Raw genomic sequence first — 27,019 nt, forward strand, 5'->3', positions numbered from 1 at the left:
AAGGAAAGTCTTTCTCTTGGTAATAACTGAAATGTAAGATTTGCACAAGGCAGAAAACAACTTGCAAACTGGTAACAGGTTTAAAGGTAAAGTCTCTCTCCTTGTAATTGCTGAGTGCAGGAATTCCACATGCAGGAAACAACTTGCAAACTGGTAACAGGTTTAAAGGTAAAGTCTCTCTCCTTGTAATTGCTGAGTGCAGGAATTGCACAATGCAGGAAACAACTTGCAAACTGATAACAGGTTTAAAGGTAAAGTCTCTCTCCTTGTAATTGCTGAGTGCAGGAATTGCACAATGCAGGAAACAACTTGCAAACTGGTAACAGGTTTAAAGGTAAAGTCTCTCTCCTTGAAATTGCTGAGTGCAGGAATTGCACAATGCAGGAAACAACTTGCAAACTGGTAACAGGTTTAAAGGCAAAGTCTCTCTCCTTGAAATTGCTGAGTGCAGGAATTGCACAATGCAGGAAACAACTTGCAAACTGGTAACAGGTTTAAAGGTAAAGTCTCTCTCCTTGAAATTGCTGAGTGCAGGAATTACACAATGCAGGAAACAACTTGCAAACTGGTAACAGGTTTAAAGGTAAAGTCTCTCTCCTTGTAATTGCTGAGTGCAGGAAATGCACAAGGCAGGAAACAAACTTGAAGATTGGTAACAGGTTTAAAGGTAAAGGCTTTCTCCTGGTAATACCTTGTAAACAGGTGCAAAGGAAATCTTTCTCCTGGCAATGGCCAAGTGCAGGAATTGCATAAAGCAGGAAACAAACTTGTAGATTGGTAACAGGTTTAAAGGTAAAGTCTCTCTCCTTGTAATTGCTGAGTGCAGGAAATGCACAAGGCAGGAAACAAACTTGAAGATTGGTAACAGGTTTAAAGGTAAAGGCTTTCTCCTGGTAATACCTTGTAAACAGGTGCAAAGGAAATCTTTCTCCAAAGAAATACAGGAAACAGGTTCTGACTTGACAAAACAGATCCAATGTGAAGACAAAAATGCAGACTAAAAGCCATCTTTAAATAGGGAGGTTTTGCACAGGGTTGGTTCTGATTAATTCCAGAATTGAGAACACCTGTGTGTTTCACAGGTGTAATAACAAGTAAGGCAAATAGTTATTTATCAGATCTTTTAAGATCCATGCTATTGCTAGAACTGGCTGTGGCTCAACATGTAAGCAAACAGAAATAGCAACCACAGAGTCACAGGTTCAAATCCCCACACAGCCCTTCTTAGCAGAATGCCTCCCAGGCCTTTTCTTTTTCTTTTTCGTCTGGAGGCTTGGTTCATGACAGTAACTTAGTTCTTTTTTATTTTTTGTACTTTAGTTAGTTTATTTCATTGTATTTATTTGTAGGTATTTTATTTAATTTATTTATTGATAGTGTAGTGTTAGGTTTAATTGTAGATAATTGTAGGTAGTTTATTTAATTTATTTATTGATAGTGTAGTGTTAGGTTTAATTGTAGCTTAGGTTAGGATTTATTTTACAGGTAATTTGTAATTATTTTAACTAGGTAACTATTAAATAGTTATTAACTATTTAATAGCTATTGTACCTGGTTAAAATAAAATAAATACAAAGTTGCCTGTAAAATAAATATTAATCCTAAAATAGCTACAATATAATTATAATTTATATTGTAGCTATATTAGGGTTTATTTTACAGGTAAGTATTTAGATTTAAATAGGAATAATTTATTTAATAAGAAATAATTTATTTCGTTAGATTTAAATTATATTTAATTTAGGGGGGTGGTAGGGTTAAGGTTAGACTTAGCTTTAGGGGTTAATAAATGTATTATACTAGCGGTGAGCTCCGGTCGGCAGATTAGGGGTTAATACTTGAAGTTAGGTGCCGGCGATGTTAGGGAGAGCAGATTAGGGGTTAATACTATTTATTATAGGGTTATTGAGGCGGGAGTGAGGCGGATTAGGGGTTAATACATTTATTATACTAGCGGTGAGCTCTGGTCGGCAGATTAGGGGTTAATTATTGTAGGTAGCTGGCGGCGACGTTGTGGGGGGCAGATTAGGGGTTAATAAATATAATATAGGGGTCGGCGGTGTTAGGGGCAGCAGATTAGGGGTACATAGGGATAACTTAGCTGGCGGCGGTGTACAGAGCGGCAGATTAGGGGTTAAAAAATTAAATAGAGTGGCGGCGATGTGGGGGGCCTCGGTTTAGGGGTACATAGGTAGTTTATGGGTGTTAGTGTACTTTAGAGCACAGTAGTTAAGAGCTTTATGAACCGGCGTTAGTCCAGAAAGCTCTTAACTACTGACTTTTTTCTGCGGCTGGAGTTTTGTCGTGAGATTTCTAACGCTCACTTCAGCCACGACTCTATATACCAGCGTTAGAAAGATCCCATTGAAAAGATAGGATACGCAATTGACGTAAGGGGATCTGCGGTATGGAAAAGTCGCGGCTGAAAAGTGAGCGTTAGACCCTTTAATGACTGGCTCCAAATACCAGCGGTAGCCCAAAACCAGCGTTAGGAGCCTCTAACGCTGGTTTTGACGGCTACCGCCCAACTCTAAATCTAGGCCTTAGAAAACAAGAGGTATCAATGCCCCACATTATAATCAGATCTTATGTAAGAGATAAGACCTACATTTTACAAGGTAAATCAGATTTACAGCATTAAAACTTATAGAAATTATATGTTAAATAAACCAATACATATATGTGTGCTGAAATTATTGACAGATAATAGGGAAAGTGAAGGAATAGACCTAATAACACTCGGTACTTAAGATTGCATTAATATTAACCCAAATACATGTTTATATGAACGATGCTATGCGAGTGTATGTCACAATCCCGTAATTGACAGGGATTGGATTTGAAGTAGGTGTGTTCCCACATAGATCGCTGATTGGCTTAAAGATTAAGTTCAGTGCTATTTAAAGGGGTGGCACCCGGGCCTCGGTTTGTCCATAGCATTGAGAAAGGCTGATAGCACAGCCGAAACTAGTTTGCTGCTCATTTATTGTGCACTTAGTTGCATGTTTGTGGTTGTTGTTTTTAACTTTCTAGTCCATTTGTCCCTGTCACCTGAAGCCGAGGGAGCTGCTATCGGCCAGGAAACAGGGGGACAATTGAGACTTAGTTTTAAATAATGGTACACTGTGGTATTTAGGCCGGTATTTTAAATTTACCTATTAAAGTTTTGCTTTTTAACTTACATTTAACTCACGTTTGACAGGAATGAGTGCTAACTTTAACCACCAGCTTTAACTGAGGTTCTCTTACCTCTTCCCTCCCTATATATATATTTTTTGGTGGTAAGCACCGGAACATTCACTAGTTCCTTATATTCCTGCATATACTTAACTAGTGCCAGTACTCTTACTCCTCTCCAATCATGACTATAGTGAAAACCATCAAGTTGTAAGGAAAGCAATTAATAAACACTAGCATATAGTTAAGAAGGACCCAATAATAGGAGACTTATTAGCATATAAACCTAAAATCATATTCAGGAAAGCTAAAAACCTAAATCAAATCTTGGCGCCCAGTGAACTAAAGAAAGAGGGCACTAGTATGATTGACCAAGATTTACAGGGTCATAATCTCAAAGGTTTCTTCCCCTGTCATCTTTGTAGAGCCTGTAGGCATAGTAGTAAGAGTAGTACTGTTCATATAGTAGGAACAGGAGAAGATTTTAATATTAAAGATATTATTAGATGCTCACAAAAAGGGGTGGTATACCTTATCAAATGCTCATGTAACCTCTTTTACATTGGTGAAACCACTAGAATGTTACGAGACAGAATTAGAGAGCACCTCTGTAATATTGAAAAGGGCAATCTGGACACCCACCTCTATAAGCACTTTAGGGAAATTCATAGTAATAATCTGCAACATTTTAAATTTTGGGGTATATGTATAGTGAGAGGAGACTGGAGAGTGGGTAATTTTGAAAATAAGCTCTTGAAGAAAGAATCGGAGCTTATATATAAATTTGACACCCTTTATCCAAGAGGTCTAAACTCAGAGATGGATCTGTCTCCATTTCTAGGAGTGTAAAACCTGTTAAGATCCCTACAATTAAGGCCCACATGCAGAATATGAAATATTTAATCTTGAGTCATCAATATAATATGTAGAATGTTTATATTCTTTTATATAAATAACTTTTAAAAAATTTGAATGATTTATACTGCAAAATAAAAAGTTACATGTCCACATATGGAATAAGTTACGGACAATATGTCAACCATTTACAAATATTGTGTGAATTTAATGCATAACATTAGCATTTATCTAAGTATGTCCCTATAAATAGAAATCCCCAAAAGAAAAGTTACACTCTAAAGAAGCCATCGAAGATTTAATTGATTTACTGTCTGCAATTTTTATTATAAATGAAATGCAAATCTATAGATTTTTTATTAATGAGAGATATGAAATTTTATGATATAAATATATTTTCATTTATTTATTCTTATTTATTTATTTATTAACTTTCAGTATATGAAAATAAGAATAGTTATATAATCATCAATCCTATATTAATAATGTTTGGTAGAAGTTGGTTTCAGCATTTTAACAATTAATTTTAAATTTAAGATTGTTATATAATTATTTTATTTCTTGAATATTTTTTGTTTGCCATTTTTTTCTAATATTATGGAATATCACCTATTGGAGTATACCACCCTAATATAGTTTTTTGTAATTTGTATTTAAGATAATTTTTTTTTCTTTATAATACCATAACATCGTCTAATATGTTTTGATAAACACATAACTTATGGACATAACTATTGTCATTTTATGAAGTATTTTGGAGTCGGCAAAAATCCTAAAGAATTTATATGTGGGATATAATAAGGAGTGCACGAAAATTCTGCTTACCACCTTAAAAAGAAACTCACCTTGAGATCTAATTTAAAAAAACCATCATCCAATTGAATTGAAGCAGTGGATTTTTAAACTGAGTTCTGGGAGCAACTGTCATCTTGAAAAAGCCCAAATACACGGGTGAAACGCGTAGAAAGAAAGAAAGTTGCTGATCCTGTCAAGAACTTTTAAACTAGGTACCTAGTCCTATACCCGTGCGTAATATACGGTAAGAGCGGGGGTTGTTTTGTTTCTTCGACTCAGCGCATCTTCCCTCTTGCTGGAATCCTGCTGTTCACAGCCGACGCAGGTGTGAATCTCAGCGAGATGCTGACCAGAGTGATAACGCGCCTGGCGAAGAAAAAGTTTCCGGTAATGAACCAGGGTTGCCGGCCAGAGTGTGAGTAATTGCCAAACAGCTTGATCTCAAGGTGAGCAGTGTGCACATTATAAGTGACCGGCTTGTTTACACTACGGAACCACTATTATTCATTCTCGAGTGAGTCTATCTCCCCTGATACAGAGACTTTATTGCAGCTCACTCTGTATATATCAAGGTGTCCCACAATGCACATATCTGATTATGGTATTTTGCAAATCTGACATATGTTACTAATATCATATGATCTGACATAAAGATATGGAGCAATACAAACATTGTTACTTTTATACTAGTAACACCGTTACTATTATATCTGCAATCAGCCCAAGACCGGATCCTATTTCAATTACGAGGAATATTTTGGTGCTTTTTTAAATTGGCATTTTTTTAGCCAGTGGATTTTTTCTCATGTTTTTATATATATTTTTAGGGTGGTATTCCATAAGTTATTATATTCTTATATTTTTTTCTTTTTCTATTTATTTAATTTTTCATTTCTATTTTCTATTTTTATTTCTTATATTATCATAATTCATTGCATTACTTATAGGGAGACGTCCCTTGTAATGTTGTATTAATTGTTCCTTGAAGTAAATTATATATATCTTATGCTGTGTTATATCTCTCATCATTTATTTCACTGTTATTATATCTGATTAAGTGTGTTGGTTTTTCTTAGCTTTTAGCGCCCTCTCATTTTGTGGTTTTTATTTTTGTTCCTAGACGTTAGGCTGGTCCTCGTTTGGTCTTTTGGGGGCATCAGAGGGGACTGTGCTCAGTCCTAATTGTCCTTCCATACTTAACTGGCGGGTTTTCCGAGGTCGGATCCTGCTAAGGCGTACTCTGTAGGCTCCTGGGTTCCGTTGGATCAGGTGCTAGAGTTTCTCTCCTGCCCAGTGGGTTGGAAGTTCAGAGGATCCATGGAGATTTGTGATGCCAGGTTCTGGTGTCGGTTTCTGCGTCTCCTCTTTAGGCTTCTGTGGGATGGTCCTCTTGGACTCTGTTTCCTTGATGACGGTACCTCTTCTTTGGGTCAAGGCTGATGGGCCTTTTTTGTTCTCTTTCTTGGGGTTGGCCTTCTGGTCATCTGTTTCAGGTTTGAAACCAGCTGCTACTAATTGCACGTTGAAGGTGTGCTAGCAAGCTGTTTTAAGGGCATGTTTGGCCATTTTCTACTTCCGGGTTTCGTCTGCTTCCATATTTTTGGAGGTTTGCAGATTAGGTGGTCTCCTTTTTTTCCCTCTGTTCGCCCCTGCTTAGGCGTTTTGTGTTTTCAACTTCCAGGGCTTAGGATGCTCGTTCATTCATTAATCCTCAAGCTGTAGGGGCTTCTGGGAAGATGATCCTGCAAGGATTTTGGAGTCTACTGTTTTATTCTTATCCAGATTTTAAGGTTTGGGCTCTGTTCGCTTGTACGTTTTCCCTTAGTCTTTGGACTTAGTGGGGTTGTCCCTAGAGCCTTTAGGGTCAGTCAGAGTACCTGTGTGGCTTCATCTTTGCCTAGCACCCTTTAGGTTGGGAGTTAGGATACTTATGTGAGTGTTCAGTGTCCAAAGTGCCTTGGATATGTCTGTGATTGCGCCGACTGTGGTGCACAATTTGCTCCAGATGGGGTAACCCGGCGGTTCCTTAGGGGTTATTGGTTGTTTAAAGCAGGATCCAGATTCTGGGTGTCAATGTTTTTTTTTTCTTTCATGTAATTAGCAAGAGCCCATGAGCTAGTGACGTATGGGATATACATTCCTACCAGGAGGGGCAAAGTTTCCCAAACCTCAAAATGCCTATAAATACACCCCTCACCACACCCACAATTCAGTTTTACAAACTTTGCCTCCCGTGGAGGTGGTGAAGTAAGTTCTACGTTGATATGCGCTTTGCAGCAGGCTGGAGCCCGGTTTTCCTCTCAGTGTGCAGTGAATGTCAGAGGGATGTGAAGAGAGTATTGCCTATTTGAATTCAATGGTCTCCTTCTACGGGATCTATTTCATAGGTTCTCTGTTATCGGTCGTAGAGATTTATCTCTTACCTCCCTTTTCAGATCGACGATATACTCTTATGTACCATTACCTCTACTGATTCTCGTTTCAGTACTGGTTTGGCTATCTACTATATGTAGATGAGTGTCCTGGGGTAAGTAAGTCTTATTTTTTGTGACACTCTAAGCTATGTTTGGGCACTTTATTTATAAAGTTCTAAATATATGTCTTTAAACTTATATTTGCCATGATTCAGGTTGATCAATATTCCTTATTTCAGACAGTCCGTTTCATTATTTGGGATAATGCATATGAATAATCATTTTTTTTCTTACCTTAAACATTGTTTCAAATTGACTTTTTTCCCTGTGGGCTGTTAGGCTCGCGGGGGCTGAAAATGCTTCAATTTATTGCGTCATTCTTGACGCAGACTTTTTTGGCGCAAAAAATTCTGTTTGTCATTTCCGGCGTCAAACTTGACGCCGGAAGTTGTTCGTGTTTGCGTCATTTTTTTGACGTTTTGTGCCAAAAATGTCGGCGTCACCGGATGTGGCGTCATTCTTGGCGCCAAAATTTTTTTAGGTGCCAATAATGTGGGCGTCTTTTTTGGAACTAAAAAATGTGGGCGTCATTCTTGTCTCCACCTTTTTTTCACATTATTTCAGTCTCATTTTCCATTGCTTCTGTTTGCTAGAGGCTTGTTCATTGGCATTTTTTCCCATTCCTGAAACTGTCATTTAAGGAATTTGATAATTTTGCTTTATATGTTTTTTTTTCTTTTACATATTGCAAGATGTCTCACATTGACCCTGGATCTGAATCTACTTCTGGAAAGACGCTGTCTGATGCTGTTTCTACCAAAGTTAAGTGCATTTGCTGTAAACTTGTGGTGATTGTTCCTCCGGCTGTAGTTTGTGATGAATGTCATGATAAGCTTGCTAATGCAGATAGTATTTCCATTAGTAATATACCATTACCTGTTGCTGTTCCTTCAACATCTAATACTCAGGATGTTCCTGTTAATATAAAAGAATTTGTTTCTAAATCTATTAGGAAGGCTATGTCTGTTATTCCTCCTTCCAGTAAACGTAAAAGGTCTTTTAAAACTTCTCATTTTTCAGATGAATTTTTAAATGACCGTCATCATTCTGATTTGTCTGTTTCTGATGAGGATATTTCTGGTTCAGAGGATTCTGTCTCAGATATTGACACTGATAAATCTTCATATTTATTTAAAATGGAATTTATTCGCTCTTTACTTAAAGAAGTTTTAATCGCATTAGAGATGGAGGATTCTAGTCCTCTTGATACTAAATCTACTAAGCGTTTAAATTCGGTTTTTAAACCTCCTTTTGTTATTCCAGAAGTTTTTCCTGTTCCTGATGCTATTTCTGAAGTAATTTCTAGGGAATGGAATAATCTGGGTAATTCTTTTACTCCTTCTCAAAGGTTTAAGAAATTGTATCCTGTGCCATCTGACAGATTAGAGTTTTGGGACAAAATCCCTAAAGTTGATGGGGCTATCTCTACTCTTGCTTAACGTACTACTATTCCTACAGCAGATAGTACTTCCTTCAAGGATCCTTTAGATAGGAAGATTGAATCCTTTCTAAGGAAAGCTTATTTATGTTCAGGTAATCTTCTTAGGCCTGCGATTTCTTTGGCTGATGTTGCTGCCGCTTCCACTTTTTGGTTGGAGGCTTTAGCACAACAAGTATCAGATCATAATGCTCATAGCATTGTTAAACTTCTTCAACATACTAATAACTTTATTTGTGATGCCATCTTTGATATCATTAGAGTTGATGTCAGGTATATGTCTTTAGCTATTTTAGCTAGAAGAGCTTTATGGCTTAAAACTTGGAATGCAGATATGTCTTCTAAGTCAACTTTGCTTTCTCTTTCTTTCCAAGGTAATAAATTATTTGGTTCCCAGTTGGATTCAATTATTTCAACTGTTACTAGGGGGAAAGGAACTTTTTTGCCTCAGGATAAAAAGTCTAAAGGTAAATATAGGGCTGCTAATCGTTTTCGTTCCTTTCGTCAGAATAAGGAACAGAAGCCTGACCCTTCCCCTAAAGGAACGGTTTCTGTTTGAAAGCCTTCTCCAATCTGGAATAAATCCAAGCCTTTTAGAAAGTCAAAACCAGCTCCCAAGTCCACATGAAGGTGCGGCCCTCATTCCAGCTCTTTGGATTCAGAGCATTGTTTCTCAAGGGTACAGAATAGGTCTCAAGGTAAGACCGCCTGCGAAGAGATTTTTTCTCTCTCGCATTCCAAAAAATCCAGTGAAGGCTCAGGCATTTCTGAAATGTGTTTCAGATCTCGAGTTGGTTGGAGTAATTGTGCCAGTTCCAGTTCTGGAACAGGGTCTGGGGTTTTACTCAAATCTATTCATTGTACCAAAGAAGGAGAATTCCTTTAGACCAGTTCTGGATTTAAAGATATTGAATCGTTATGTAAGGATACCAACATTCAAAATGGTAACTATAAGGACTATTCTGCCTTTTGTTCAGCAAGGGCATTATATGTCCACAATAGATTTACAGGATGCATATCTTCATATTCCGATTCATCCAGATCACTTTCAGTTTCTGAGATTCTCTTTTCTAGACAAGCATTACCAGTTTGTGGCCCTTCCGTTTGGCCTAGCAACAGCTCCAAGGATCTTTTCAAAGGTTCTCGTGCCCTTCTCTCTGTAATCAGAGAACAGGGTATTGCGGTTTTTCCTTATTTGGACGATATCTTGGTACTTGCTCAGTCTTCACATTCTGCAGAATCTCATACGAATCAACTTGTGTCGTTTCTTCAAAGACATGGTTGGATGATCAATTTACCAAAGAGTTCATTGATTCCTCAGACAAAGGTAACCTTTTTGGGTTTTCAAATAGATTCAGTGTCCATGACCTTGTCTCTAACAGAAAAGAGACGTCTGAAATTGGTTTCAGCCTGTCGGAACCTTCAGTCTCAATCATTCCCTTCGGTAGCTTTATGCATGGAAATTCTTGTTCTCATGACTGCTGCATCGGACGCGATCCCCTTTGCTCGTTTTCACATGCGACCTCTTCAGCTTTGTATGCTGAACCAATGATGCAGGGATTTTACAAAGATATCACAATTAATATCCTTAAATCCCAATGTACGACACTCTCTGACGTGGTGGATAGATCACCATCGTTTAGTTCAAGGGGCTTCTTTTGTTCGTCCAACCTGCACTGTGATCTCAACAGATGCAAGTCTATCAGGTTGGGGAGCTGTATGGGGATCTCTGACAGCGCAGGGGGTTTGGGAATCTCAGGAGGCGAGATTACCAATCAACATTTTGGAACTCTGTGCGATTTTCAGAGCTCTTCAGTTCTGGCCTCTTCTGAAGAGAGAATCGTTTATTTGTTTTCAGACAGACAATGTCACAACCGTGGCATATGTCAATCATCAGGGTGGGACTCACAGTCCTCAGGCTATGAAAGAAGTATCTTGGATACTTGTATGGGCGGAATCCAGCTCCTGTCTAATCTCTGCGGTTCACATCCCAGGTGTAGACAATTGGGAAGCGGATTATCTCAGTCGCCAGACGTTACATCCGGGCGAATGGTCCCTTCACCCAGAGGTATTTCTTCAGATTGTTCAAATCTGGGGACTTCCAGAAATAGATCTGATGGCCTCTCATCTAAACAAGAAACTTCCCAGGTATCTGTCCAGATCCAGGGATCCTCAGGCGGAGGCAGTAGACGCGTTGTCGCTTCCTTGGAATTATCATCCTGCCTATATCTTTCCGCCTCTAGTTCTTCTTCCAAGAGTGATTTCCAAAATTCTAATGGAACGTTCGTTTGTACTGCTGGTGGCTCCAGCATGGCCTCACAGGTTTTGGTATGCGGATCTCATTTGGATGGCCAGTTGCCAACCTTGGACTCTTCCGTTAAGACCAGACCTTCTGTCTCAAGGCCCTTTTTTCCATCAGGATCTCAAATCATTAAATTTGAAGGTATGGAAATTGAACGCTTGATTCTTAGTCATAGAGGTTTCTCTGACTCAGTAATTAATACTATGTTACAGGCTCGTAAATCTTTATCTAGGAGGATTTATTATCGAGTCTGGAAGACTTACATTTCTTGGTGTTCTCATAAATTCTCTTGGCATTCTTTTAGAATTCCTAGAATTTTACAGTTTCTTCAGGATGGTTTGGATAAAGGTTTGTCTGCAAGTTCCTTGAAAGGACAATTCTCTGTTCTTTCTGTTCTTTTTCACAGGAAGATTGCTAATCTTCCTGATATTCATTGTTTTGTACAGGCTTTGGTTCGTATCAAACCTGTCATTAAATCAATCTCTCCTCCTTGGAGTCTTAATTTGGTTCTGAGGGCTTTACAAGCCCCTCCGTTTGAACCTATGCATTCTCTGGACATTAAATTACTTTCTTGGAAAGTTCTGTTCCTTTTGGCCATCTCTTCTGCTAGAAGAGTTTCTGAGTTATCTGCTCTTTCTTGTGAATCTCCTTTTTCTGATTTTTCATCAGGATAAGGCAGTGTTGCGGACTTCATTTAAATTTTTACCTAAGGTTGTGAATTCTAACAACATTAGTAGAGAAATTGTTGTTCCTTCATTGTGTCCTAATCCTACAAATTCTAAGGAAAGATCTTTACATTCTTTGGATGTAGTAAGAGCTTTGAAATATTATGTTGAAGCTACTAAAGATTTTAGAAAGACTTCTAGTCTATTTGTTATCTTTTCTGGGTCCAGAAAAGGTCAGAAGGCCTCCGCCATTTCTTTGGCGTCGTGGTTAAAGTCTTTAATTCATCATGCTTATGTGCAGTCGGGTAAATCCCCGCCTCAAAGAATTACAGCTCATTCTACTAGGTCAGTTTCTACTTCCTGGGTGTTTAGGAATGAAGCTTCTGTTGATCAGATTTGCAAAGCAGCAACTTGGTCTTCTTTGCATACTTTTACTAAATTCTACCATTTTGATGTGTTTTCTTCTTCTGAAGCAGTTTTTGGTAGAAAAGTACTTCAGGCAGCTGTTTCAGTTTGATTCTTCTGCTTATAATTTCAGTTTTTTTCATTATTAAGATTAAAACTTTTGTTTTGGGTTGTGGATTATTATTTTTCAGCGGAATTGGCTGTCTTTATTTTATCCCTCCCTCTCTAGTGACTCTTGCGTGGAAGTTCCACATCTTGGGTATTTATTATCCCATACGTCACTAGCTCATGGACTCTTGCTAATTACATGAAAGAAAACATAATTTATGTAAGAACTTACCTGATAAATTCATTTCTTTCATATTAGCAAGAGTCCATGAGACCCACCCTTTTTTGTGGTGGTTATGATTTTTTTGTATAAAGCACAATTATTCCAATTCCTTATTTTTGATGCTTTTGCTCCTTTCTTATCACCCCACTTCTTGGCTATTCGTTAAACTGAATTGTGGGTGTGGTGAGGGGTGTATTTATAGGCATTTTGAGGTTTGGGAAACTTTGCCCCTCCTGGTAGGAATGTATATCCCATAAGTCACTAGCTCATGGACTCTTGCTAATATGAAAGAAATGAATTTATCAGGTAAGTTCTTACATAAATTATGTTTTTTTTTGTCTTGTTCCTTGACTGGACATTTTGGGGGTTCTGTATCCAGGTCCCTTAGGGATAATTCAGGACAGCCCAGTTTCCCGGTTCCAGGACATCTTATGTTCCTACGGGATAATTTTTATCTCTTTCAGAGCATTAGATTTTTCTACTCGGCCGGCTGTAGGGACCGGATGGTTCTTAATTCGGTGCTGGACTTTTTTGTGTCCACCTACAGCTTCACTTCATTCCTATGTGCAGGTGAGCTGTTCTGTCTTTGTTTTCCCTCCTTTTGGGGTGATCTTGGCATTCTACAGTATCCGCCTGGTTCGTGAAGGTTATTTCCTCCCCTATGCAGTGGGTTTGTCTCCTCCTCCTTGAATGCAGGATGTTCAGAGTGAAAGGCTGGATTTCTGGTGACATGCTATTACTGTAGTTTCAGTAGAGGGTCTCCTTTTAGGAGTTTCCTTAGTCTTCGGGAAGGGAGCTCTTTCTGGGTTCGGGAACCCAAGCTCTTTTTGGGGGGGCCGAATCCCTCCCTTTTCCTTCCTGAAGTTCTTGGGCCAGCTGTTGTAGCCTGATGGTTTGATTAGCTGCCTAACAAGCGAAAGGTTTGCATTTTGAAATCAGCTGCAGCTCTTTGCAGCTTGATTGTGTGCTAGCTAGCTGTTTAGAAGATGATCGGGGGGTTTTAATTCTCTTGTCTTTCAGGCTTGTTCGGTCACTTGGGTGCTGGGTCCATTGCCCGGAGCGAGGGTCAGGAATCTGTTTGAACTGTTGATCTTTTACCAGTGTATCATAGTTAGATCTTGTGAGCCTTCTTTAGGTTGGAGGTTTCGCTGTGGATCCCTCCTCGGCAGGTAGTTTTCCCTGCTGGTTCTGTTTTTCTTTTTCTTCTCTTCCAGCCTTTTTGGGACAGAGTGGTTTTGCACTACTTTGGAGTTCTTCCTTTCTGAAGACAGTCCTGTGCAGTTTACTAGCTAGGGTAGGCGGCTTGTGTTCGCTAAAATCTCCTTTGCAGCTGGAAGCCTATGGCTTCGGAGGAGCGTAGTCAGATATTCTAATGCTGTTCTTCAGTGGCTCGTGGGGACGATTTGTCTTTTGGTTGCTCTATCCTGGGTGCGAGTTAGCACTCGGCGAGGAGAGGGGTTCTTTCTTCTCCCTTTCAGTTTTCAGGGCATTTCTCTAGTCCCTTGGTTTCTATGCAGATTGGGGTCTGGGTTTTCCTCCCTTTGCTCTACTGGGTCGGTAGGGTTCCTTCACAGGTTTTGCCCTATTTCATCCTGGTTTACTATCTTGGAGTTACCTTGGATTTTCTTTATTGCCCTAGTCCTTTTATGTGTTCTGAGGGTTCTTTCAAACTCCCTTATCTGGGTCCTTTTTTCTTCCCTTCAGGGGGAATGTGGATGTTCCCCTTCTAGTCAGGGATGAGTTTATTTTGTAGGCTGAGTGCCTGCGGGACTTTGTCTCCTCAGAGACCTTTTGGCTCGGTCGAGTCTAGTAACCTGAGCGGTCTCTAAAAAGGGCCTTGCTGGTTCTAACTGTTGGACGATTCCTTGGGCCTTTTCCTTTTAGTTACTGTGACAGACCCTTCTGTCAGGACTGAAGGAGTTAATTGTGTTTAGCTAAGAAACTAATTTCTAAAGACAGAGTTGCTGGCCTCAGCTATTGTGTGCCATAATTACATTTAAGTAATAAACAGGCCATTGTTTAATCACCCTCAGAGAGCAGACGCTAGGTGATAAGACAAGCCAAATGTGTTTAAGTTGTTATCTGCCTAAGTAAAGTATTTAAGTAATGTAATTCTACTGTTTCATAAAAGGGCGTCTTCCCCTTTTTATCTAAATGTACAAGAGTCTTTCAACCCCCCCATCTGGGGTCAAACCTGTATAAATACTAGGCATCTAGCCTTTAATAAATGACATTCTGTTTTAAACCTGAAACTGGCTGGGTTGTGAATTGCTGATTCCCTATGCAGGACGTTGTTCCCTGGTATTAACCCTTGGTACACTGTTGGTACTGTAACATTGGTGGCAAGCGACGGAATGAACCTTATCGCCCAGAAGAGCAACTACACAAGCCAGTAACCTCAGGAAGAGGGGGATTATTACAATACTGACTAAGATGGAAAGAGTACCAGGGACAGAAGGAACCAATGGGCCCAGCATAGCAGACAGAACCCCCGCAGAAGCAAGCTTTGATCGGGTGGTTAAAATAAGACTGGCACATTATGGCCCCAACCCATCTGCGGAAATTATCGACCGGGTCATAGCAGCTGTGGAGGCCAACCTACTTCGCCAAAGCGGCGCTGCAGCAAACCCAGTGGAAAAGAGAAAAGTAAATTTTGCAGCTTTTAAAAACTTCCTGGAAACAGAAGGAGAGATTGATGGGTACCTTGCGGATTTTGAGAGGCAATGTGCACTACACAAGGTACCCGCAGAGGACTGGGTCATGATATTATCCGGAAAATTATCCGGCCGGGCCAGTGAGGCTTTTCGGGCCATTCCAGATGAGGAAGTCGGGGATTATAATACTGTAAAAGAGGCTCTGCTCTCCAGGTATGCGGTTACACCGGAGGCATACCGGAGGCGGTTCAGAGACACTGTTAAATTAACTGGAGATTCCTACCTTGAGTGGGCATGTAAGGTGCACCGCACAGCAGCTCACTGGATAGCGGGGTGCCAAGCCGTGTCTGGGGAAGAGGTGCTGCAGCTATTCCTGTTGGAACATTGCTTCGACAAGTTACCCGCAGGAGTTCGAGAGTGGGTTCGGGACCGTAAACCCTCCACCCTGCATGAAGCGGCTCGCTTGGCAGATGAGTATACGGATGCCCGCAAACTGGACACTTCTACCACTAAGCCCCCTGCTAGAGTGGAGTACAGACCCCCAGTCACCCCAGCAGCTGCCAGTTACCAACCCCCGGCGCACCGCTATACCACACGGCCTCTGGCCACGAACTACCCTCAGAGAGCCCGGTTCAATTCACGGGGCTACTCACAGCCTATTTGGTGCTTTGGATGTAAGCAACTAGGGCACAAAAGACCAGAGTGTCCCCTAAATGCAGCGAACCAAGCACAGTCCTGGAGAAGACCCGCCGGCGGAATCCCACGTAACTCTCAGCCTGCGGCCCGCTACGTAGAGGCGCAAGAATGCTGGAGCATCCTACATGAGGCAGACCTTGTGCAAGCTGCCCACCGGAATAACCGGCAACTGGTTAAAGTGAATGGGAAGAAGGTCAGTGGTCTACGGGATACTGGTGCTACCATGACCTTGCTTCAAAAGAACTTGGTGTCTGAGAAACAGTACACTGGAGACACTGTGGCTGTGAGGGTAGCAGGGGGCGATGTGTTCAGCCTACCTGTTGCCAGGGTACATTTGGATTGGGGAGTGGGCGCTAGACCTGTGAATGTGGGGGTCAAGAAGGACTTACCTGCTGATGTTCTTCTTGGAAATGACTTGGCTCCCCTTGTTTCTGCCTATGCTCCCATGGGTCCCGCTGATGTTAACCCTGTGACTACCCGTGCTCAGATCCGTGCAGCAGAGACTGACCCCCCTGCTGCTAAGCCCCAGGACGCTGAGCTCAGTAAATCTCTATCCGCTATTGATACGTGGAAGTCTCGTTACAATGCGCTGATGAAGGAGAAGAGGAGCGCAGAGGAAAAAGCACGTTTAGAACGTGAATCTCTGCTAGACAAGCTGCACCGACAGACTGCAGAAAACACCAGCTTGAGAGTGGGACATGAAACATTAAAGACAAACTTAGCGACACTTGAGGAGAAGCTGACGCTGGCTCATAGTGAGGTGCAGCAACTCAAGGGCACCCTATGTCAGTATGAAGGGATTGTGGATACCTATAAAGAGCAGGTACAGAAAACTCGTAAAGAAGCTGATGGGATTTTGAAGGACTGTTTAGCCCTAGTCTGGGCACTGAGGAAGTTGAACCCTTCTTTGTATGGACAGGAATTCTCTCTCATAACGGGAATACAGATGGATTGTCCTGGCAAACTGACATGCCTACCACCTCCTAGTCCGGTCATCCCCAGGTTGACCCGCCAAAGGGTCAAGCCGGGTCTGCCGGAGTGTTCCACAAGGGGGGAGATATGTGACAGACCCTTCTGTCAGGACTGAAGGAGTTAATTGTGTTTAGCTAAGAAACTAATTTCTAAAGACAGAGTTGCTGGCCTCAGCTATTGTGTGCCATAATTACATTTAAGTAATAAACAGGCCATTGTTTAATCACCCTCAGAGAGCAGACGCTAGGTGATAAGACAAGCCAAATGTGTTTAAGTTGTTATCTGCCTAAGTAAAGTATTTAAGTAATGTAATTCTACTGTTTCATAAAAGGGCGTCTTCCCCTTTTTATCTAAATGTACAAGAGTCTTTCAACCCCCCCATCTGGGGTCAAACCTGTATAAATACTAGGCATCTAGCCTTTAATAAATGACATTCTGTTTTAAACCTGAAACTGGCTGGGTTGTGAATTGCTGATTCCCTATGCAGGACGTTGTTCCCTGGTATTAACCCTTGGTACACTGTTGGTACTGTAACAGTTACCTTCTGCTTCTGGTGAAGCTGTTTTTTCGTTGGGAGTTTGGGTGTTTTCAGGCTGTGGTTACCTCAGAATGGGCCGCCTTTTGTACCCCCCCCCCCAGTTTTGCATTCAGTGTCCTCTATAGCTTGGGTATTGTTTTCCCAAAAGTAATGAATGTAGCTGTGAACTCTTCCCGTTTATGAAGAAAAACTTAAATTATGCTTACCTGATACCGCCTGTGTTTTTTTTTGTTTTTTTTTTATATATGGGGCGGCTGTAATTTTTGTTTTTTTGTTCTTCTTTCACCTTTTTCATCCTGATATTTTTCCTACTGTTCCTTGTTCCCTCGGCAGAATGACTGGGGGATGAGGGAAATGGGGGAGGTATTTAAGCCTTTGGCTGGGGTGTTTTTGCCTCCACCTGGTGGCTAGGTTCTGAATTCCCAAAAGTAATGAATGCAGCTGTGGACTCTTCCTGTCTGAAGAAATGAAAATTATCAGGTAAGCATAATTTAAGTTTTTGTTTGTGTGTGTGTATATATGTGCGTGTGTATATATATATATATGTGTGTGTGTGTGTGTGTGTGTGCATATATATGTCTGTGTGTATATATATATATATATATATATATATATATATATATATATATATATATATATATATATATATATATATATATACACACACACATACACATATATATACATATATACAGACACACACACATATAATACACATAATATACACACACATACATATATATATATACACACATATATATATATATATACACACACATATATATATATATATATATACACACACACACGTTATATGTACAGTGGATATAAAAAGTCTACATACCCCTGTTAAAATGTCATGTTTCTGTGACGTATAAAAATTAGACAAAGATAAATCATTTCAGAACGTTTTCCACCTTTAATGTGACCTATAAACTATGCAACTCAATTGCAAAACAAACTAAAATCTTTTAGGTGGAGGGAAGTAGAAATAAAAAACTAAAATAATATGGTTGCAAACTAATACTTTGTTGAAGCACCCTTTGATTTTATTACAGCACTCAGTCTTTTTGGGTATGAGTTTTTCAGCATGGCACATCTTGACTTGGCAAGATTTGCCCACTCTTCTTTGCAAAAACACTCCAAATCTGTCAGATTGTGAGGGCATCTCTTGTGCACAGCCCACTTAAGATCACCCCCCAGATTTTAGATTGGATTCAGTTCAGGGCTCTGACTGGGCCATTCCAAAACTTTAATCTTCTTCTGGTGAAGCCATTCCTTTGTTGATTTGGATGTATGCTTTGGGTCGTTGTCATGCTGAAAGATGAAGTTCCTCTTCATGTTCAGCTTTCTAGCAGAAGCCTAAAGGTTTTGTGCCAATATTGTCTGGTATTTGGAACTGTTCATAATTCCCTGTACCTTGACTAAGGCCCCAGTTCCAGCTGAAGAAAAACAATCCCAAAGCATGATGCTGCCGCCAAAATGCTTCACTGTGGGTATGGTGTTCTTTTGGTTATATGCAGTGTTGTTTTTGCGCCGAACATATCTTTTGGAATTATGGCCAAAAACTTTAATCTTGGTTTCATCAAACCAGAACACCTTTTGTGACATGCTTTTGGGACGGTTCAGCTGTGTTTTTGCAAAATTTAGCTGGGCTTGGATGTTTTTTTTTCATAAGCAAAGGCTTCCATCTTGCCACTCTACCCCATAGCCCAGACATATGAAGAATATGGGCAATTGTTGTCACATGCACCACACAGCCAGTACTTGCCAGATATTCCTGCAGCTCCTTTAATGGTGCTGTAGGCCTCTTGGCAGCCTCCCAGACCAGTTTTCTTCTCGTCTTTTCATCAATTTTGGAGGGACGTCCAGTTCTTGGTAATGTCACTGTTGCGCCATATTTTCTCCACTTGATGATGACTGTCTTCACTGTGTTCCATGGTATATCTAATGCCTTGGAAATTCTTTTGTACCGTTCTCCTGACTGATACCTTTTAACAATGAGATCCCTCTGATGCTTTGAAAGTTCTCTGCAAACCATGGCTTTTGCTGTAGGTTGCGACTAAGAAAATGTCAAGAAAGACCTACTAGAACAGCTGAACTTTATTTGGGGTTAATCAGAAGCATTTTAAATGATGGCAGGTGTGTACTGACTACTATTTAACATGATTTTGAATGTGATTGCTCAATTCTAAACACAGCTACATCCCAGTTATAAGAGGGTGTTCACACTTATGCAACCATATTATTTTAGTTTTTATTTTTACTTCCCTCCACCTAGAAGTTTCAGTTTGTTTTTCAATCAAGTTGTACAGTTTATAGGTCACATTAAAGGTGGAAAAAGTTCTGAAATGATTTATCTTTGTCTCATTTTTTTACATCACAGAAACCTGACATTTTAACAGGGGTGTGTAGACGTTTTATATATATATATATATATATATATATATATATATATATATATATATATATATATATATATATATATATATATATATATATATATACATATATACATACATACATACAGAGAAAAGTGCACTCACAAGAACGAACAACTGTAACAATACCATTGTTAGCCTGTTCTATGGCGATTTAACACCTGGGTGCAGCTTTTAGCCCAGTAATGCTTTTCACAGAGTAGAACTTTCCTGTAGTATATCTGTCTGATCCCGCCTATTACGGTCAGTCCAGTGCCGAAATACCAGGCAATTCCTCTCTGAACAAGGAACACAGCAACCCCAGACGATCGTTTTGGCCTTCATTTGGCCTCGTCAGTGAGGTGTAGCCATATTCTCCTAAGCACACTGAGCAAGGAGTCCACGTCTGGTTGTCCCTTTTTCCCATAGGGAGACTAAATACACACAGAGAGAAGCACACTCACAGGAACGAACAACTTGCTCGATGCTATTGTTACTATTGTTACTACTAAAAGAAGCTGCACCCAGGTGGTAAATCGCTTCTCTCTGTGTGTGTGTGTGTGTGTGTGTGTGTGTGTGTGTGTGTATATGTATGTAAATATATATATGTATGTGTGTGCATTGAGACACTCCAGAAACATTTTCGCTAAAAAAAATCTCATCGCAGAAAATAAAAAAAGTTCTGCCTCTGGGCCCATAACTACACTTAAAGGGACATAATACTTATATGGTAAATCACTTGAAAGTGATGCAGCATAACTGTAAAAAGCTGACAGGAAAATATCACCTGAGAATCTTTATGTAAAAAAGGAAGATTTCTCTTGTAAGATGTATCAAGTCCACGGATTCATCCTTACTTGTGGGATATTTTCCTTCCCTACAGGAAGTGGCAGAGAGAGCACCCACAGCAGAGCTGCCTATATAGCTCCCCCTTAGCTCCACCCCCAGTCATTCTCTCTGCCTGCTTAACTGCTAGGAAGGGCAAAGAGCTATGTGGTGACTAAAATGTAGTTTTTTTACTTCTCAAGCAAAAGTTTATCATTTTAAATGGTATCGGTGTGTACTATTTACTCTCTGGCAGAAAAGGGATGAAGATTTCTGCAAGAAGGATGATGATCTTAGCACTTTGTACCTAAGATCCACTGCTGTTCTCACAAGGCCTGAAGAGTATAGTAAAACTTCAGTTGGGAGAACGGTTTGCAGACTGCGTATGTTCAGTCTATATTTTTCTAGACAGACTGTGTTAAATCTAGAAAAGGCTGGCAATATCCCCATGAGGGAAGGGTAAGCTGTATTCAGATACTTTAACAGGAATTTCAGCTTGCTTGAAGGGCTCATTAGTTACTGGTGACACTTTTAGGAAAAATCGTTTTGTTTTTTGATGCATTTATAACGTTTTTTGAAGGGACTAAAGGGGTCATTGTGGCTTGCTTTTGAGTTTTGTAACTCACATGGTTAATTAAGAGACACTCTGGTGTTTCTCTGATAGGCCTCAAAACATCGAGTGAGGTGGGAGGGGCCTATTTTCGCGCCTCAGTTGCGCAGTTTCCTCTCCCCTGAGACATATCACTGCTTCTCCTGTTGTTTCTGCTGTGTTTGAGGGTTGTTAAAGAAGTTTTTTCCCCCACAAATCGTTCTGAAGGGCAGGTAGGAGCCACAGCAGAGCTGTGGCATGGTGCTGAAAGTCTTTTTTACTGGGGTTATAGTTTTTTCAATCCGTTTTTGCCATTAAAGGGTTAATTGTTTATTTGCATAGCTGTGCAAAGTTACTAAGCCTTTATAATGCTACTGTAAAAATTTTGAGACTGCTGGACAGCAGCCTCCTGAAAGAATTACTGCTCATTCTACTAGAGCTGTGGCTTCCACATGGGCTTTTAAAAATGAGGCTTCTGTTGAACAGATTTGTAAGGCAGCGACTTGGTCTTCGCTTCATACTTTTTCCAAATTTTACAAATTTGATACTTTTGCTTCTTCGGAGGCTATTTTTGGGAGAAATGTTCTATAAGCAGTGGTGCCTTCCATTTAAGGTCCCTGTCTTGTCCCTCCATTCATCTGTGTCCTAAAGCTTTGGTATTGGTATCCCACAAGTAAGGATGAATCCGTGGACTCGATACATTTTACAAGAGAAAACATAATTTATGCTTACCTGATAAATTTATTTCTCTTGTGATGTATCGAGTCCATGGCCCGCCCTGTTTATTACGACAGGCATATATATATTTTTATTTTTTAAACTTTCAGTCACCACTGCACCCTATGGTTTCTCCTTTTTCTTCCTAGCCTTCGGTTGAATGACTGGGGGGTGGAGCAAAGGGGGGAGCTATATAGGCAGCTCTTCTGTGGGTGCTCTCTCTGCCACTTCCTGTAGGGAAGGAGAATATCCCACAAGTAAGGATGAATCCGTGGACTCGATACATCACAAGAGAAATAAATTTATCAGGTAAGCATAAATTATGGTTTTTTAGTGCTGTGTAAAAAGTTATACTTTAGCTGCTGTCCAGCTGCAGGTAAAAAAAAAAAAAAAAGAAGGAAGGAAGAAATGAACAGCAGCCAATCAGCATCATTAGTGCTGAGGTCATGAACTCTTTTACTGTGATCTCATAAGACTTTACTTAGATCTCATGAGTTTTCATAGTAAACTTCCTTAAACTGAATAGGGAAATAAGATGAGGGTGCATGATGCTCACTCCCTTGCCTGTCCCGTGACAGGAATACTGATTTGCTGCTTAAAGCCCTATACAGTGGGATGTGAATACCTAGGACATTTTGAGGTAAAATATCCTTCTTTCTTTCTTTTTTACATATAGATGTTAAGGTGATATTTCCCTGTCAGCTTTTTACAGCTATGCTGCAGCACTTTCAAGTGTTTAAACATTTGATGGCCCTTTAAGCCTAGCTTGTTCCCATGTGTGGAACACCCACAACTCCTCCAATGTGTGTTCCCTACCCCACAAACAACCACTGATTTGTGTGCTTAATTTTCCAGTAAGTATTCTTAAACTAATAAAGTTTTTGGCTGTTTATATAAATAGAACAACCACAGTCGAAAGCTAAAGATTATCATAAGGTCACTGCTTCTTACCCTCTCCAAACATCTCACACTGATTATTAGTCTTTGATGATTAAGACATCATGTTCTCACCAACTGGTTGAGCATGAGCCAGGCAGGCCTGGATGTGCACTTGCTTGTGCAATGTTAAATGAGGATGGTGGATGCCACCTCTCTTGCCCAGAATACAGATGTACTTGTTCCCTGGCTGAGAACATTATCTACACGCACCTTGTTTAATGGAGCCCTATAACTTGTTTTCATCAGTAATCAGTAATTTAGGTTGCTATGATGTAGTAATGTTTACATTCTATGTCATCCTTTTTTAATTTATGATTTCCAGGTAAATAAATGTAAAAATACAAAACGGAAGACATTTTCAAGTATAAAAAATGTTTTTTTTTATTGAGATGGATTATATTATAAAGAATAAACAGTCTTATTTTTCTTTATTCCATTTCTTTGCATATAGACAAACACGTCAATAGTTCATATCCATCCTTCACTTCAGGAAGCATCAGAATGATACCGCAAACTCCAATAGTCTTAGACACCAATGACTATTCACAAACATTGGGGATATCACAGCAGATTTTTAAAGGAGATGGTGATTTGGCAGGAACTGGGCAGCAATCATTATGTACAGAGAGTAATTTAGTCATCAAACAAGAGGACAACATTTATGACTTATCTAGTGAAATTATTATCCCTGAGGATAAACCACACACATTTACAGAGTTTTCAAAACATATTAAAGAAGGAAAATGTCTACAGTCTAGCCAAATGATTCATACAAAGGAGAAACCTTTCAAATGTACAGAATGTGAGAAAAGCTTTAGATGGAAGTCTCATCTACTAGAACACCACAAAATTCAAACAGGTGAGAAACCACACACATGTACTGAGTGCGGCAAATGTTTTACACAAATGGATAATCTGAAAAGTCATAAAAAGATTCACACAGGAGAGAAGCCTTTCACGTCTACAGAGTGTGGAAAAAGTTTTACAAACAAGAGTAATCTGAAAAGTCATGAAAGGAGTCACACAGGAGAAAAATCTTTCACATGTACAGAGTATGGAAAAAGTTTTAAACAAAACAGTGATCCGAAAAAGCATGAAAGGATTTACACAGGAAAAAAGCCTTTCACATGTACAGAGTGTGGAAAATGTTTTACACGTAAGAGTAGTCTGAAAAACCATGAAAGGATTCACACAGGAGAAAAACCTTTCACATGTACAGAGTGTGGAAAATGTTTTACACAAAAGAGTGAAATGAAAATTCATGAAATGAGTCACACAGGAGAAAAGCCTTTCACATGTACAGAGTGTGGAAAATGTTTTACACAAAAGGGTAGTCTGAAAAAGCATGAAATGATTCACACAGGGGAAAAGCTGTTTACATGTACAGAGTGTGGAAAAGGTTTTACAGTAAAGGGTAGTCTGAAAAAGCATGAAAGGATTCACACAGGGGAAAAGCTGTTCACATGTACAGAGTGTGGAAAAAGTTTTACACTTATGAGTAATCTGAAAAACCATGAAAAGATTCACACAGGAGAAAAGCCTTTCACATGTACAGAGTGTGGAAAAGGTTTTACAGAAATGAGTCATCTGAAAACTCATGAAAGGATTCACACAGGAGAAAAGCCTTTCACATGTACAGAGTGTGGAAAACGTTTTACACAAATGAGTCATCTTAAAACTCATGAAAGGATTCACACAGGAGAAAAGCCTTTCACATGTCCAGAGTGTGGAAAAAGTTTTACAGAAAAGAGTAGTCTGAAAAAGCATGAAAGGATTCACACAGGGGAAAAGCCTTTCACATGTACAGAGTGTGGAAAAAGTTTTACACAGAAAAGTTATCTAAAAACTCATGAAAGGATTCACAAGGGAAGAAACCTTTCACATGTTTATAAAGTGGAAAAAGTTTTTTTTTAAATCGGGTATCACAAAACACCAACTATTTACACACAAACTTTATATACACAGTGTACAAACCTTTTTATAATTATCCTAAAGAGGACAAACTCTCTAAATAGAAGCGTCAAAAAGGAGTTATTGTAAATAATACTTTCTAAATGACAGTTATAAAAGCCCCAGATTAGAAGTGCTCTCCTGCTGTCCTTTGTTCCTCTATATATGTGCACCTCAGTTTCTCTCATATTAATGTGATAGAATCCAAACACCACACAGGAATATACAGATCTGTCATCATACTGACCAGTTTACACTACCATTCACCCCCAGTGTTGTTTATTAAGTGTTAGGAGTTGTACTTTTGATTTACATAGAGGAGAATATAATTATATTTACAGAATAAAGGAGTCTTTATATGAATAGAGTGTTAGAAAATTATATAAACAAGAACATCAATCTCAAATGATTGACTTCTGGGAGATATATTGAATGTGCACATCATGTGGATAAACCTTTTCTTATAGCAATAGATGCTTAGCATTGTACATGTTATATACCAGAGGAATTACTGAGGGGAAACTGATTTTATTTAATGAGACACAATATCAGTAACCGGTACATACGTGAGCATAATCAGTATAATTTAAATGGCTACTATAACCTACATGTATACTGGGTATGTAATATGTGTGTCATGTGATCATAATCAGTTTAATTTAAATGGCTACTATAACCTACATGTATACTGGGTATGTAATATGTGTGTCATGTGATCATAATCAGTTTAATTTAAATGACTACTATAACCTACATGTATACTGGGTATGTAATATGTGTGTCATGTTCTGTAACTTGATATTATGTCTGTTAGATGTTTTCATGTTAGTTAGAAGCCACAAGAACTGATAATAGCACATACTGTATATATAAAGGGAGCATTATATGTCTGATAAATCCCTTTGTATCAAGAGCACAAGTGTTAGGTATATTTATACCATTGTGTGCATATATCATGTAATGCTGCTGTTTACTATATGATGATATACAATGTTTTTTCATGCAAATAAAAAGTGATTGTAATCCAGACCAGTATTTTGTGTTTTTTGTATAATTAAAAACCCAATATGACAGAATAATTAGGAAAACAACATCAAAGACAGAAGCCAAATCTGACAGTCAAAGTTAAACGCTGATAACTCAGATAGAGCAGCAATTTTACCAAACTTTTCAATTTACTTCTATTATCTAATTTGCTTTGTTCTTTTAGTATCCTTTGTTATAGAGTAAACCTAGGAAGCTAATATTACATGAGCTTAGGGGCGTGCACGTGTATTTAGAACTCTGTGCAGCAGTATTTGTAACTATGTAAAACAATGCTATAAATGTTCTTGCAAACTCTGCTGTCTGAAGACACATGCACGCTCCTGAGTTCACCTAGGATTATTCTTTTTTTTTTTGTTTAATCTTTTATTTGTGTCAGTTTTTACAATACAATACAATAAACATGCTTATCACAACGAAAACAGGACTCCAAGAATGTCTACAATCATAGTTCGATACAGAGAAATTTTTTTAACATTTTGCAACTGTCCCATGAAGAATGTCCATCCAACAATTATCTTATCTTCACCTATTATAGTCATCTTAAATACATGTAAACATTTACTCAATGTGTGCTACCCCTCAATCAAGTCTGTCGTCACCCTCGTTCCGCCCAAGAACAGATGCACTTGGATATATTTATATGTCTGTGTTTCTAATAGAGTATTGACTATCTTTATAAAAATAGAGGTGTGCATAAACTTCATCTCATGTTGGGACCAATATCTGTACCCCTAGTCATAAGAGTCTGGCCATTGCTACTAAAGATGCTTAGGTCTACCTAGGGTGATAGTGGGATTCCCAGAAGAACATAATTTCAGCATAATAGTCCAGTTTTTCTGTTGTGTAATAAAAATATCTTTCTAGTGATAAATTCGTCTCCATCTGTGATTTGTTAAACGCTTGCTGGAATGTTTAAGCGTTTTTATATATGCTTTGGTGATAAAACTTTATTGGGGCCTAGTTTTTTTTCCACATGGCTGGCTTAAATTTGCCTAGAAACAGTTTCCTGAGGCTCTCCACTGTTTTAACATGAGTGGGAGGGGCCTAATTTAGCACTTTATTGCAGACTGAGACATCCAGCTTCCTCCAGGAGTCCCCTGAATGCTATAGGACCTCTCTAAAGGGCTCTAAGGCTTTCCAAAGTCATTTGTTTGGGAAGGTAGGGCCACAGCAGAGCTGTGGCAGTTTGTTGTGACTGTTAAAAAACGTCTATATCGTTTTTTTGATCCG

At 39.3% G+C, this 27,019-nt stretch overlaps 1 protein-coding gene across 2 annotated transcripts in view; it reads left to right on the forward strand.

Moving 5' to 3' along the window:
* Positions 1 to 25,769, forward strand: part of LOC128659869 (gastrula zinc finger protein XlCGF26.1-like) — a 172,009-nt gene extending 146,240 nt beyond the window's left edge. For both annotated transcript variants that reach the window (XM_053713446.1, XM_053713447.1), the window contains one exon: positions 23,244 to 25,769. In XM_053713446.1, coding sequence (XP_053569421.1) covers positions 23,244 to 24,706 — 1,463 coding nt within the window. In that variant the 3' untranslated portion in view covers positions 24,707 to 25,769. The remainder of the gene's footprint in view (positions 1 to 23,243) is intronic.
* The last annotated feature ends 1,250 nt before the right edge of the window (positions 25,770 to 27,019 follow it).

This window comes from Bombina bombina, chromosome 5, assembly GCF_027579735.1.
Source record: "Bombina bombina isolate aBomBom1 chromosome 5, aBomBom1.pri, whole genome shotgun sequence".
Taxonomy (NCBI): Eukaryota; Metazoa; Chordata; class Amphibia; order Anura; family Bombinatoridae; genus Bombina; species Bombina bombina.